At 41.5% G+C, this 15,826-nt stretch overlaps 1 protein-coding gene across 1 annotated transcript in view; it reads left to right on the forward strand.

Moving 5' to 3' along the window:
• Positions 1-15,826, forward strand: part of ARNTL (aryl hydrocarbon receptor nuclear translocator like) — a 545,416-nt gene that overhangs the window by 338,719 nt on the left and 190,871 nt on the right. The window contains exon 13 of the mRNA XM_044059187.1: positions 3,960-4,108. Within this exon, the coding sequence (XP_043915122.1) occupies positions 3,960-4,108 (149 nt within the window). The remainder of the gene's footprint in view (positions 1-3,959; positions 4,109-15,826) is intronic.

Here is a 15,826-nt window from a genome sequence, read left to right on the forward strand (position 1 = left end):
ACTACCCATGATATCCCCCAAGGCCTTCATGGTCTCTCTAGACCTAAAATATGCTTACCCGCACATTCCTATTCAGGAGTCCTACAGAAGATTTCTACACTTCAGGGCAGGATCCAGTCACCGTCAGGTATCTGCACTGCCCTTTGGCTTATCTACTACACCAAGAATTTTCACAAAATGCCTGGCACCAGCAGCAGCCTTCTGCAGACCAGGGGGATCAAAATCTACCCACACCTAGATGACTTTCTCTTACAGTCCACAGATCAGACAACTCCTCGTGGACCTCAAATTCACCCAGGATCTTTTCTCTTCCCTGGGTTCAAGTGAATCTCTAGAACCCAACACTTCACCAGCCCAAAAATAGTTTTCCTTGGGGCCCTTCTGAACTCCTCTCTCCAAAAAGGCATTCCTCCCTCCAGAGAAAGTCTCCTTTCTATCAGGTTATTTCCACAGGATACAGTTGGATTGCATCCCAGCAAGGGAATTCCTACAAGCTCTGGAATACATGGCTTCATGTATCCTCATGGTTCACCTTGCCAGGCTGCACATGAGAAAGCTCCAGTAGTACCTCAATGTATGGTGCCAGAGCTCACAGTCCCTAGAGACCCATATTCCCCTGATCCGTTGCCTCAGACAAGAGTTCACATGTTGGGCACAAGCTTGCTCTGAGTCAGGGCCTCCTCTTCAAATTCTCACCACAGGGTCAAACCCTAACCATAGATGCCTCAGACAGCCTGGGAGACTCACTTCCAGAACCTCCGAACCCAGGGAAAGTGGGATTTCAATTGCCAGGACAGACGCATCAATTGGAAGGAACTGATGGCAGTACTGAATGGCCTACTAGCCTTCAAGGAAATATGGGCACCAGGTGTCCTGCTAATACAGACAGACAATACCATGGTAATGTGGTACTTGGGCAGGGAGGGACACATTCCTACCCCCCCCTTGTGCCATCTAACAATGCAAATCTGGGAAACAGCACATTGCATGTGGTTGCACCTCATAGCACAATACCTCCCAGGAGTTCAAAACACTCTCTGGCAAACCATCTCAGCAGAAATCTGATGGTCCCCCATAAGTGACATCTTCATACAGAGATTTTTCTAACCCTTACCCAACTTGGGGAGTTCCACAGGTGAACCTCTTTGCATCCGAGGAAAACACACATCTGCACCAGGACCAGACAGGGAGAAAGCCTGGAAAACAGATGCCTTCTCCTTCCAATGGATTCACCTCTTCATTTATGCATTCCCCCCTATTCCTCCTACTTTATGTCCTTCTCAGAATAAGGGAAGAGGGCCCAGAGCAACTCTGATAGCTTCAAACTGGCCCAGACAGCTTTGGTATCCCTTCCTCCTCAAGCTCACCAACCAGACCCCATGGTTACTACCTCGGAGGGTAGATGACCTCATCCAGAATGGGGGGAAAAGTAGTCCATCCCAACGTGCAGACTCAGCCTTGTAGCCTGGATGATCCCAAAATACCCACCAGCGGTACTAACTTAAGTAAACCGGTGCTATACATCCTCAAATAATCTAGAAGGCCTAGCACTTGGAAATCCTACTCAGCTAACTGGAAATAGTTCTCTATTTGGTGCAAAGACCACCACCTAGATCCACAGTCATCACATACTTCCAACATTCTGGAATACCTGACTGAGCTGCTGAATCAGGGATTTTTTCATCTATTGAAATCCATGTTTCTGCCATCTCTGCATATGTGCCTTTTCAACCCCCTCTTTTCTCCCATCCTCTCTTAAGACAATTTCTTAGGGGAGTAGCTGAAATTAGACCTCCCCCAGAAGGAAACTTTCTCCTGTATGGGACCTTAACTTTGTGCTAGAGAAGCTGACCTTGCCCTCTTTTGAGAAAGCAGCTTTTGCTGACCTAAAGTTTCTGCCATGGAAAACAGCACCACTTCTGACTATCACTTCACCCAGGAGGGTTTCTGAGTTGCAGGCCCTCATGGCAGTGGAACCTTTCCTCATCTTCCCAAGGGATAGTGTCTCTCTCAGAGCCAACCACTCCCTTAAGCTCAAGGTGGTCACTGACACCTCTCTGAACCAGGCCATCCATCTCACTTCCTTCTTTCCCAACCCTCAAAACAAAGGGAAGAGAATTCTGCATTCCTTGGATGTGCACAGACAGCTATGCTTCTGTCTGGTCAAGACAAAAACTTTGAGAAAGACTAAACAGCTGTTCATTACCTTTGCCGCTGGCTCAGAAGGCAAACCAGCCTCTAAATGGACTGTTTCCAAATGGATTTCCCTTTGCATCTTCTTTTGTTACAGCTCCCATGGCAAAGTACCTCCAGTAAGGATCGGGTCATATTCCACCAGGGCAACCTCTGCTGCCTTCATTAAGGGAGTCCCCACCACGGACATTTTAGAAGCTGTCACCTGGTCCTCAGTGCATACTTTCACCAAACACTAACACTTGGCAGCCTTCTCCAAGCATAAAGCAGACTTTGCCACTGCAGTCCTGCAGGCATCCTCTCTTTTCCCTAGGCTCCTTCCCTCCCTCCTTTTCAGCTTTGGAATCTTCCAAATAGTCAGGACTGCAACAGTGAAACACGAATAACATAGCACAGCTATGTACACTTACCGTAAATGTAGATGTTTGAGTGTATTCACTGTTAGTCTTCTTTCCCTCCCTCCTGTGACCCCCTTATCTTATTGTCTAGGCTTCTTTCTGTCCTCCTACAAATCTGCCAAGGGACCCTTCCTGGGCCCTCTTGCTTTGTCAGGTTATCAATTGGATACCGCCTGTCATCTTAGAGCTCCTCATAGTTGAGGGCAAGAAAATACTGATTTCATGATGCCAGCTTGGGAGCCAGAAATAATTTTCTCTGGTAGTTGGGCCATCCGAGGGCTTTCACCGCAGTAAATCCCAATACTCAGGACTGCAACAATGAAAACACTTGAACATCTACATTTATGGTAAGTGTACACAGCTGTACTTTTTAACCCATATAGAGTCAATAGTTTGTTTTGATTAATGAAATCCAATAATATTTAGGAATGTTTATTATTAGAATGGTATTTTTTCCATTCTGTAAGTGAACGATTTAAGATCCCTTCCAACATTGTTTTGGTTGAGATAGGTTTGAGAGAGTAACTCGATGAGGTCATCAGTGAACAGTTTGTCAATGAGTATAGAAATGGTCAAGGGTCTTACTTGCATGCCTTATGGGACACCAAAATGGATTGGTAGCCTAGTGCCTTGGCACTAAGGATGGAGTCTTGACTCTGACCCAAAGTGACCAGGGTTCAGTTACTGGTTGGGGCATGGGAATAGCCAGATAGGGAGAGGGACAAGTAAAGGGGTTGACCCACTTGGCTCTCCTGGGGTTGGGTGGGATGTACACACTCAGAAATTTAAGTGGCTTAAGTAACATTTACAGTGCATGGTAGTGGGAGTGGGTGTGATTGAGATGCGAGTTTGCAGTTTTTGTAGCAAAATTGCTTAACTATTCTATATATTACCTACTGATTAAAAAAACTACTACATGTATAAAAAGCAGTTGCAAAAGAATTATTTTAGAGTTGAGTATGCATTGTGTGTGGAAATAAACTGTGATATGAGATTTGCTCTAAACTTCCAGTATTCCTGCTTAATTGTGCTTGTGCACAGTTTAACTGGTATGTGTTTGCTTTATTAGTGAATTCTAAGTATGATCTGTTTGCAGAATAAAATATGACATTAGGAAATTAAGCCACTCATTTTAAAACTGTGGAATTTGTTTCTGTACATTCTCGCTACTTCTCAGATTTGCACTGTAATGTATTTAATGTAGTAAACATACACTTTATTATGATCAAGCACTGATAACTCAAGTGTAACTTTTCCCCAAAACTTTAATTCTAAAAGAATAAACAATTATCTGTACTTGGAGCTGCCTAGTATGTTGAATGCCATAGCACACAAAGGTTGTAATACTTATCTATTTTCTTCTTCTAGTTTTACAAACGAGAGAGAAGATAGCTACAAACTGTTACAAGTTTAAAATAAAAGATGGCTCTTTTATTACACTTAGAAGTCGATGGTTCAGTTTTATGAACCCTTGGACCAAAGAAGTAGAGTATATCGTATCTACAAACACTGTGGTTGTAAGTATTTGTTTTAGGTATTCATGTGTGTCAGAAGCAGAATATTTGTATAGAATTTTGGTTGCTCTGAGTAATGGTCTTTATATGTAATAGCAGACTGGCTTTGCCAGAAAGAAACATGTCTTCTAAGGTTATTTGCTTTAAAATCTTCTATCCTTGAAACTTTGAGTATGTCAGTGCAGAACGCCTTTTTTGTGTATAAATGGCAAAGGCTTGTGTGGTGTAGGAATTAATTTTCTGGCTGTACAAGGTTAGAATATTACTTCAAGGTTTCAGAGTTTATTGATTTAGAATCAGGATCATTAATAAACAATCAGTTGCAGCAGCGATACTCATTTGTAAAATATTTGAAACTCACTAACTTAAGCTAATATAAATATGCTGAAATAAGGTTTTAGAGATTCTGTGTGTGCAGCTGATGATGAAGAAAAGACGTAACCTTGCAATATACCTAAAAGTTGTATAGCCAAGGAGTGGCAAAGTGGGCAACTGTCCCAAGTGCAAAGTGTTGGAGGGACACAATCAACCAGGTTGTGTATCTGGCCACTTGACTGGTGTGGTAGGAGCGACATGAGACCCTGCAGTTTTCCTTTTTTTCCACTTGAAGAGCTGATGGATGAGGTGTTAGTCCGTGGCATTGGCAGAAGGGGCCCTGGTTGAGCCAGCTATGCTTCTGATGTTACCTAATAAATTAAGAAATGTGCTGTGTGTGTCTAACTCTGTTTTCTAAGGAAAATTAATTTATTATTTTATATAAAAGGCAGTGATAGGCATTGTGTGGGTCATGAGTCACGGAACAGAATGATATAGTGAACCGTTTCCCATGAGGTTCTGAAGTTCTACTTCTGAACAAAAGTTGACCATCTTTGCATTTTTCTAATATACCATGTATCACAGAAGGTCATGCAAAGCAGCCTTCAGTAAAGTCAAAAGTAATAGTTCTATGTGATCCAGTGATAGTCCAAAGAAATTTCTTATGTGAAGTAAAAAAAAAAAAGTCAGATCTTGGAATAATTGTCTCAGAGATGGGTATATGCTGAAAATGTATTGACAAGCAATGAGAGGTCTCTCCTGTTCACCGAGTGTTTTACTTTAGATACAGATAATTAGCATTCCATCAGTTTAACATGCACACTTTGTAAAGTATTGGAAAGAGTCATTATGAATCTATCACAAAAATGAAAGATCACCTTGCACCTAGCTCTAAAGCAATATAGGTTCATGAAGGGAAATGTCACTCTCTCTAAATTTTTGTGATATTCTGTGAAGTCAGGTATAGCATAGATAGTTTGACATTTTTCCTAGACATATCTGGAGCTGACAAAAGCTTGACATGGATTTTGCATGTAGATGCACTGGATTACTTAAAAGTTGCTGTTTCAGAACCGATTATTTAACAGAGCATATAAAGAGCATATAAACATTTGAATATCACATTGTTTAGTGCTGCAAGTTTTATTATTTGGTATTTTCTTTTTATAAGTAAAAGAGGGACAGTTATGCATATAACTGCAGTGTATGAAGTATTTTTACCCCACCTTAGATGTGGTGGTGCTACAGGGTAGAGTTTCAGCACTGCACAGTTGTCACTAATGAGTTTTATAGTCACAGTGAAGAAATTTAGTATCCTCAGCTTTGTGAATAACGCTGTGAAATTTGATTGTAAAATTGATAGTCATATACCCAGAATGTACACTGCCATAAAGAACTTGGTCATGTTTATAGATAACAGTCGAAGCTTTGATGAACAGTGTCTTCAAAGTGGTTAAGAAGGCGTTTGGGATAGCTCATATAATATTAAGTGTAATGGCAGTAAAGTAAACAGAACCTATAGATCTGCTTGAAAAAATGTCAGAAAGAAACCGTGAAATATAACCCTTGTGATCAAAGTTAGACAGTAATAACTTCAACTGCATCAGAAAAATGAGGGTAGAAAATACATTGCTTAACACAGCGAAACACTTCATATACCTATGAGAAAGTTAAAAGGTTTCTCATAAAGAAGACAGTGAAGTTAGAAAATCGGAGCTACTTGGATACATAAAAGAATCTTTCACTGTAGACTCCTGGCTGTGATCTTTTTGTTCTAGTCTTTAATGCGCAGTCAAACCTGATTCTTCCTGAAATGCTGTCTGGCACACACAGACAGTCTAAGCTTTAATGTAAACAGTGAGACAAGAGAAAGGGATGGATTTATGATACAGGATCTGGGTCTCTGTTATTTTACTGAAAGACATTTCCACCAAACACCTCTCCATTGACACGAAACAGTCGAAATTCACTTCACAAATTGCAGAATTTTTCCCCAAGGCAATGAAACAAACAACAGAACACACACTACACTAAATCAAACCCACCCAAGTGGAGGGCTGCGCCCCCATGCCCCCTAACTATATATACCAACTCCGAGATCGCACTACATTGGGGAGCAGGGCAAAGTTGTGGATTTAGCCAACTACTTCCTTACTCTGTGAAAAATTCCACAATTTGCATAAGTGAATTTTGACTCTTTGGCATTGATGGAGAGATGTTCGACAAAAATATCTTTTGATGTACTAATATAGACCCACAGAATCCACCTAGATTATTGAACATATTACCAGTCTTGATTAAACAGTGAACATCATCTACTTGTAAGAAATCGTTGTATGATTTATGAAAAATAGACATTGGTGCATGTCAGTCAGGCTTCCTGGTTGTCAGATTGTAAGCTTGGTATTCAGATCTTTGAACATAGAATAATACAGTGAAGTAAGATGATATTCTAGTGTCTACAGCAGTCTGCAGATATCTTTACATCCATCATTGTAACTTCTAACACATTTGCAGTTTCTTTTTTTGAAGGAGGAGTCCATTCCACTGTGAGTGGGCTGCATTTGCAGTGTACTAATCCAGAGTTTAATATGTCTTCCAGGGATTTTGTTGTTATGGAACTTTAAAAGCTTTCATTGCAAATTTAAATCAAATACTGCAGGCAACAAAGAAGGGTGTATTCTGTCCTTGCCAGCATCTTGACTATGAAGAAATTTGTATAGTGCCCTCCACTTGTAAGGGCATGCTTTCACTTACTTGCTTTGAAGGCTACCTCCAAGTGATAGCTTGGAGAGCAGTCATCACTCCCCAAGCACACAATTGCATCACTACACCTCCTTCAAGGGATTGTGGCATTGTGCATCCTACTCCCCGATGCCAGCTCTTTCAGTTGCCTGAACTGTTAAACACTGGTCACCTGGTCCATAGTCAAGGTTTTATTCCTCTATGTCCCTGGAGCTGAGTAAGAATTGTATTTATTTTGACCAAAATTTCTAATGGTATTGAAAACTTATTTCTATAAAAGCATTATCAGAAGGCACTTAATGCTAACATCAAGGACCTTCCATGGTGGAGCTTCAGTTGAGTGCATCCTGTTTTTCCATTCCACTTCAACATTTGTTTTACTGAGAAGCTCCCACACTAATGATATGTGATGTACCACATTGTCGGAGTACAATGTGATGCCCTGTGCCACAACAGAAGAAAAATCAAAACCCCTCGACCCTAAGTCAGATGAGAAGTGGTCCATTTTCCATAGCAGATAGGACTATATGTTGCAGGTGTTAGGGCTGCTTAACATCTAGAACTCTTCAGGCTGTTTGCTTCCTCACCATTTCCCATTAGGCTGCTGGTATGTCAGCTCCCCATTTCATCACTGCCATCTTTAAGCTTTGCTGTACCTCTTTTTGTCATTTTTTCATATTTTTCATAAAAGCCAACTTTATTTTGCAGTTCCTGCTAGATTTTCAGGCAGAGAAACAAGGATTCTGTTTTCTCTTCCCTAACTTTAAGCCATCCTTCTAGGAGTCTCTCTGTCCTTCCCAAATTTGCTGTTTAGGTCCCAGGTGTGACTCAGTGCTCATCACCGTGACAAAATCATTCGATGGTATCCAGCAATAGGTATACCCTGTGTCTTTTTTTGCCTTGGAGAAGAAAATAACAATTTCCATAAAGCCAATGAAACTCTGTGGTCCATGTCATTTTCACACATCTGAAATTTCAGTGAGAGCTGTGACTAGGGTTGCCACCTTTTCAAGTGGCCAAGGTGAGACATATTTATAGAAGCATAAGATTTTGCAAAACAAACCATACTCTTAAGCAGGGCAAAGAATTATAATTTACTTTTTTACCAAAATAAATGTTCACTGTTGTTGAATTTAAGCAATCCATGTTCTTTCCTTTAATGTTAAGGTATTTCAGGTACAAAATAATAGTGGTGTACAGCTGTAGCCGAAACCTCAAGAAATATTTTTTGTATCCTAATATTTCAGGGCATTTCCCTTTCTTGTTTTTTCACATGACACAATTGCCCAGATATGGACTCTCCCTTGTCAAGAGGGACAGGTGGTTACCCTAGCTATGGCAGCAGGCACAGCAGTTAGTCAACACACTTCAGTGTTACATGTGCAGAGGCTCTAACAAAGCCTAAAGCAGGAGCAACGCATTACTAATGTGGGGAAAAAGGCCCTTTCAGCCAAAACTAATTGCAAAGGATGCCTCCAACTCAGATGACAGTCCTTTCACCTGTGACCACCCTATTTTTCAAAGTAGGCTGGATAAATGGGTCAAAGCCGTTATGAAGAACTTCTTGACATAATTCTTGGTGACAACCTCCTTGTTAATGCATACCCCACCAACCAATCAACAGATGTAGTCTGTCCCAGTTTAGAAGCCAGAATTAAGGTCCTAAGCACACTTATAGTGTAAATTTTGGCAGACAGAAGTGGAGGCATGAAACTTCCAACCAGTACCCATGCCTCAGGAGCATCCTGACACTGTTTCCCTGGTGGGACCACAGTCAAGGTAAAAAGAAGCCAGGTAGACCCCAAGGGGGCAGCCTCATCTCATGCCTTTATTACTAAAAAGACTGACTGTGGAAAAGATGACCTATGCAGAGTTACTTTCTCTGGAGAGCCACAGATGCTAACATTTTCACTACTTCAGCCACAAGAGTACGACACTATGAGTCTGATAGTAAGACTGCCATTTTCAAAACGTGTCAATTAAGTGGTGACTTTATATTTGTTGTAATCCTTTATAAACCACATCAGGCTGGTAGCAGTACCACCTTCAGTTTCTGTGCCCAGAATTAGTTGGACCATCACTCATATAACACCCTTTTCAGTTCAGGTTGGATATGTAAGCAAGGTCTCTTCCTAGTGCTGACATTTCCTTTTTCCCAGCATTGATGTCCCAGCCCTTAGTTCCATTACTAACTGTGGCATGTGGAGCCTCACTATCATTGACCATGGTGTCCTCAGTCCAGTATTCTCCTCTTAAGCTTAGCTGGAGCTGCTGATGCCAGGTGTGATGTTGGTGCAGTCAGTGCCATTACACCATATTTCCTTCAACAGTAGATCAAGCCCCACTGGTGCAGATGTTGTCACAGACCCAGGTATGTTTACCAGTGCTTAATGGACAGGCTGATGTGTTAGACCATGCTGCCAGCATTGCCTAAATGCCTTTTTCAGCCTTCCTGCCTAAAGGAAGCCAGGAAAATGCCTTCTTCATCACTGGAGTCTTCATAGCACCTCCTCAAAGACATCCTACCAGCCTTCCATATATATGAACTTATTGTTTTCCCTCGAGTCCCCATGTATAGATTTAGATAAGAAGAGAGGGTATGGATTTTTTGAGGTGACCCCTGACAACTCCAGATTTGGAGTAGTCTTCCATTTCATGCAGAGTAGAGAGATAGCCCCCTTACCCCACCTTGTTTCCACAGAGAAGACTGCAAAAAGCATGCAAGTATGTCACCATTCCTCCTGTTTGGCCCCTGCATTGGTGGACATATTGAAGGACACCAATAACTCTGGTGTCCAGGAAATTGGATTGCATTTTTCACCCAGCCAGAGATTAAGCAGTCTGGTCAGAGTCCCTTATGCCAGAACCCATTGTTTCAACCACAGCCAGGAGAGCAGATGATCCAGAACCCTACTCTGAACCTACTGGGCAATGAGTCCAGGGCAATGGGCAGATGTGGGAAGTGTGTTCTTGTCCTCAACCTTCTCCCTGAAGGTGTTGAACTACCTGACAGTTGGTGGGAAATCACCAAGATGATGATCCTAGTAGTGCAGGAGTTACATGGTGGGTTACAAGAAAAGAGATTCAGAGCACAGGACACTATTTCCACAAATCTAATGAAACCATTCATCCCTTGTCATTTGCAGTGTGGCTGAAAGTTCATCAAAATGTGTGGCAGCAGGCACAACCGTGAGCTAGTGTACCTGATTGAGGATAACACACTTCTTAGGGTACACCACTATGGCCTTCACTGACTTCCTATTCTTAAGACTCATCCTTTTGGTGACAAATCAGCAGGCACCTAAAAGGCACAGGAAAAAAAAGCAGAGCAAAACCCTTACCATTGAGAGGGAGGGGTAAGTTTCATCCTCTTCTGTTGAAACCACATTCCAGAATGGCTCCCTTTGTATCTTGTTGGAATAAACAGGAGTCACATCAGGCTCACAAGAGTGTTGTGGAAGGGGTCAACATCAATTCAGCTTTTGAAATAACTACCAGTCCAGAGGAAGATGTTTCCACTGCCCTAGAAATTAAAAGACAGCCTGTAGAGAGGCAGCAACACTCCCGTAGCATTCCCCAACTGCCCCACTCTGGAGGCACTAAGGGAATTGTTGTCCAAATAACATCAGTGGACCAAGATTACTCAGGATAGGTGAGCATGTGACATAATATCCAAACATTATATAACCTCTTTCATAGGTAAGCCCAGAACTCCAAAATCCCTGCTGGATGCCCCACTCTAGCAAAGAGAGGTGGCAGGGCAGAAGGTCAGCCTTCTATAAAAAGATTTTCAAGAAGTCCCACCAGAGTCAGGAGGACTAGGTTACTAAAGATCATTTTTGTTAACAATGGACTTCAGGCCTATTCTTGGTTCTCAGCAACCTAAACCATTATGTAGCAAAGAAAACATTTGAATTGTCTCTCTGCAAACAGTAGTTCCCTTTTCTTTAGGACACTTGATGTGGTATTTGGACTTCCAGGATGCCTGCTTATGCAACATGATTGCCAAGGAATTCCAGCAGTATTTGTTTTAGTGCAAACCAAAGTCCCCAAGGTGCTCAAGTGCATGAGTAGTAGTGACCCTCCAAAAAGTTGTAGTGACCAAAATTTTCCATTACTTAGGTGATTGGCTCATTTTTGCTCCCAAGTCAGAATCACATTGAGCATTACTTCTGGTCTGTGATAATGCTGTTCAACCACCAGAGCATCAGAGAGTTTTCAAAGTCGCAGCTGCTGTTTGAGCAAGGTAGAGATAAGCAGGCCAGGGGTAAAGGAGGACTATTATAAGAAGAAATGTCAAGGAGATGTGAAGGAAAAGTCCCAGGGCTCTATATCCCCCTTGGGAACAGCCATAAGTTCTTTGAACATTTCCCTCTCCATTCCCCCCCACCCCAACAAAGAACACACAGCCTTCTTCTGTACCTATCCTGTACACCTTGAAATTATCAACAAGGGTAACCAAGTGCATACAAAACTAGGAAAGTGTTTACTATTCACTGTTCAATGCCTGAGGGGTTTCCTTCAACATACATTAGTCAGATATTACCCCTTCTAAGAAAGTGGCATTCCTTGGGTACTATATATCAGGGCTATAACTTACAATTCATAAGAAAGCTAGAAATGCTAGGCATCTCATCCATAGCAAGGGATCAGGTGCATCTGATCGTTCCCATATTACAAGAGCTTTTACAACTAGGAGTCATTAAATTTGTTCCAAAACAGGACTAGAATGTGGGCTGCTACTTAATAATCCTCCTAGTGTCCAGTTTGGAGGAGGGTCCATGGAAGCCAGTCCTGGACCTGCCAAGACCAAATACCTATCTTAAGGTTCCAAAATTCATGATACTGACACTGCAAGCCCTCTTACCACTCCTTGCCCTCTCAGGCTTTGATGGTTACCCTGAATCTCAAGGATGCCTCTCTTTGTACACCCATTCATAGGGACCACAATTTCTTTCTTAGATTCAAAGTGGGGGACGGGGTCAAATATTACTTTACTAGCTTGCTATTATTGGCCACTACACCCAAGGTTTTTACAAAGTGCCTGGCTCCAGTAAATGCTTGTTCAGAACCAAGGGCTTTCATTGTTATCCCTGCCTAGATGACTACTTTATTCATGCACTATCCCAGGAAAAGGTGGAGAGAGCTGCGTGTTTACCATGGACAGTTTCAGTGTATGAGAGTTTTCTTCCCCAAGTCTGATCTCACCCCTTCTAAGAAAGTGGCATTCCTGGGTTCTTTACTAGAATTCAGTAATCAGAGGACCTCTCCCTCTAGATAAAGTGGAGTATCTGGCAAAACACTTCCAGCAGATGCCTCTAGGAAAAAATGTTGCAGCTAGAGAATACCGAGGGCACATAAGTGAGGACATTGGGATTCATGCCCTCCATAGTTTTGATGCTTCCACTAACCAGGCTGCATATGAAAAGCATAGCGTGGTATGCTAGAAGTACCTAGAGCCAGCACTGGTGGAGATATGCTACCCTGTATTTCAAAGGAGCTAGGATGATGGATCTGAACTTGTCAGACTGAACTAGGGAGAGGAATCAAAACATTAACCATGGATACTTCATCCCTAGCTTGGGGATATACTTTAAGGACCGTAAAGTAGAAAGGGGGTTAAGAAATGGTACCCACTCAGGCACACTCGGAGCCTCCAGGTCCATCTGAAAAGAGGGGGTTTTGCAGGTGGTAGCAGACAGTACTCCTAATTTAGTACATTAACAAAGAGGGGGAAAATCAAGTCTTACCCCATGTGCAGGATGGCTATAGCTGCCTAGGAGGTAGCTATTTATTTCCAGGTGAACCTAAGGATAGTGTGCATCCCATCCTAGTTGAATTTAGTAGTGGACCAGCTAAGTAGATGAGTTATATATCCCTATAAGTAGATGTCATAGAAGAATGTCTGTCTTCAAATTATTCATAGATGAGGTGTTCCAGAAAAAGACTTGTTCAACTCTCTGGGCAAAACAACCCAAAACAACTGAGGAAGCCCTGCTCCAGAGCACAGTAAAAAGAAGCTTGAACAGTTGATGCATTTTCATTCAGATGAGTGAGTCTTTTTCTTTACATATTCCTTCCAGTCCCCTCCAGGATGATCCAGAAAGGAAGGGAGAAGGGGCCAAGGATGCTGCTGATAGCACCCCTTTGGGTCACATAGCATTGGTTCTGCCTCCTGATTTATATGTTCAGCATGAAACCTTACAGGCTACCTTTGCAAGTCGACCTCCTAACTCAGGATATGGGCAGTCTTGATACACCCAACATAGAGGCTGCATATCACTATCTGGATGATTTAACACTCTTGCCTTTCAGATACCAGTTCACTGAAGACATGCTGAACATAGTCAAGAAGGCTAGGAAGCCTGCTACAAGGAAATCCTATGTAGCTGAATAGAGATTTTTCCGTCTTCTCTGGTACAAAGGGAAGAATGAGAACCCCACATACAGCACCAGTGTCCGTGATTCTGCAGTGTTTGAGATTTGTTTAGTTCAGTTCTGGCACATGTCTCAGGAAATGTCCAAGTACCACCAGTAGTGATATAGCCATTTCGATGCTCTCTTTCTTGCCATTTATTTCACACACAAGTATATATTTTGCATTTTTTTACAAACTGAAACACTCTATGTGCATTTGAATGGCATTTCTAAGTCTAGGGCAGGGTTTGCCAGAGCTGTACTCCATGGCTTTCAGGAGAGCTCAGCTGTTTCTACCTGCTTTTCTTCTCTCCCTCATGTTAAGAATACTGCAGCAAATTAATAGAAGGACGTAGAATAGTTGTGTAAAACTTTACCATAATGATGTCTTTCTCTTCTCTGTTGAAGTATTGCAGTCCCTCTCTCTTTCCCCCTGGTGGTTTGGTTCTTTTCCTTGGATGGTCATTCCCTGCCTTCCTGAGGCTGGCATTCCTCCTCGGGGCATTCATTTCTGAGGTAGATGCATGTGTACGTCACCTTTATGGCCAATTTATGACAGCAACCTATGTGCAAAGTACCATGCATTCTACAGTAATAAGACTTTTGTATACTGTACAACACAAGGCTAGCAGTATATGATCCACAAGTCACCAAATAAAAATACTAAGTCTAATACATGTAACTGGCTGAAAACAGCCCTTTATTAGTAAGACAGACCGGTTTCGGCAACCAATGCCTTCTTCAGTGTATGAACATTTCACACAAAATACAATCCATTTATAGACACACCCCACCTGAGAGACAAGTGGAAAATGCAACCAATGTGTGGTTAAAGAGAAAGAACACAAAAAAATATATATACACTGCTATAATGTCTAATAGTAAATGCAATCATGGCTTAACACAAAAATATACACTACTATAATGCATAATTGTAAATGTAATCATGGCTTAACATTAGATAACAAATGTAACATTTATATAAATTTCAGATAATGATAGGAAAAATATTATGGAATGCCCCCCACATATTATATTAAATATCATGAATGTAACTGATATGAGAAAACACATAATATGGTTAATGGTTGTCATAACCATAGAGTCACATCAAGAACATGAAAAAAGTGCACTAGGTGTTCCAACCAAAAATATGTGGTTAATAAATGATGATGTAGCCGGATTGGAGAATCCATGCTTGATCCAAGGTTCCATAATGCTTGGTTCAGCTATAATCGAAGCAGGTATGTTGATATATCTGTAGCTGCCCTTCATCGGATTCTATGTGACACATAAGAAAAACTGTAGAAAAATATAAGAGATAGAGGCATACAGATTACTATAAACCAATAATCATAATAATTCATGATAAAAATGTGATATATAAATCATTTAACATAAGCCTAAAACATGAACTATACCCACCTCTATCCCTATATTTACAAGTGGTCGTTAAGTCCAGGGGGAAATAAAGCCCCCAATGTAATGATCCAATGTTGTTCCTTATGAGTAAGTATTTTATGCCATCCCTGGGGATTACTGCGGTCACCCAGAATTCTCTCAATGATTACAAAAGAAAACTGTGCTTCAGGATGTTTGAGAGTATGCCTGTACAGGGCAATTGGTATCTTTCCTGGTTTTAATATCTGATCTATGTTCGTTGATCCGTGTTCTCAATGGTCTAGAGGTTTGACCTACATAAAAAGCTAAACACCGACAAGTTGCCAAATAAATCGGCCAACTGCTGCTGCAGTTGCCAAATATTCTGCATTGATACACTTTGCTAGTATAACGACTAATGAATTCCTTGCTCTTAATGACTTGTTTGCATGAACCAAAATGGCCACACGGGAAAGTGCCTACTAATATATCTCCTGATATAGTCATTTGTTGGTGTATTGCTCCCCCACTTTCTTTGTGTTTGAAGTGTGAAAAGAGAGAGCCAAGAGTTCTGCCTCTCCTGTAGGAGAAGTGGCATTTCTGATCCAATATTGTTCTCAAATATTCGTTGGCCATGAGAATATTCCAATGCCTATTGATAATACCCTTGAGAGCATTGGAATTTCTACCAAACGTGGTTACAAACCGAATGATATTGGTGGAGCAATCCCTGGTGTTGGATTGATACTGTAACAAAGTTTTTCTCTCAATATTCTTAGTCCAATTCCAGGCATTAAGAATGTCTTGGTGTCTGTAGCCCTTGTTGGCAAACCTGTGATAGAGATCCAAGCCATCTCGATCAAA

The sequence above is a fragment of the Protopterus annectens genome, chromosome 17.part0, assembly GCF_019279795.1.
Source record: "Protopterus annectens isolate FY-2018-M chromosome 17.part0, PAN1.0, whole genome shotgun sequence".
NCBI classification, from domain to species: Eukaryota; Metazoa; Chordata; order Ceratodontiformes; family Protopteridae; genus Protopterus; species Protopterus annectens.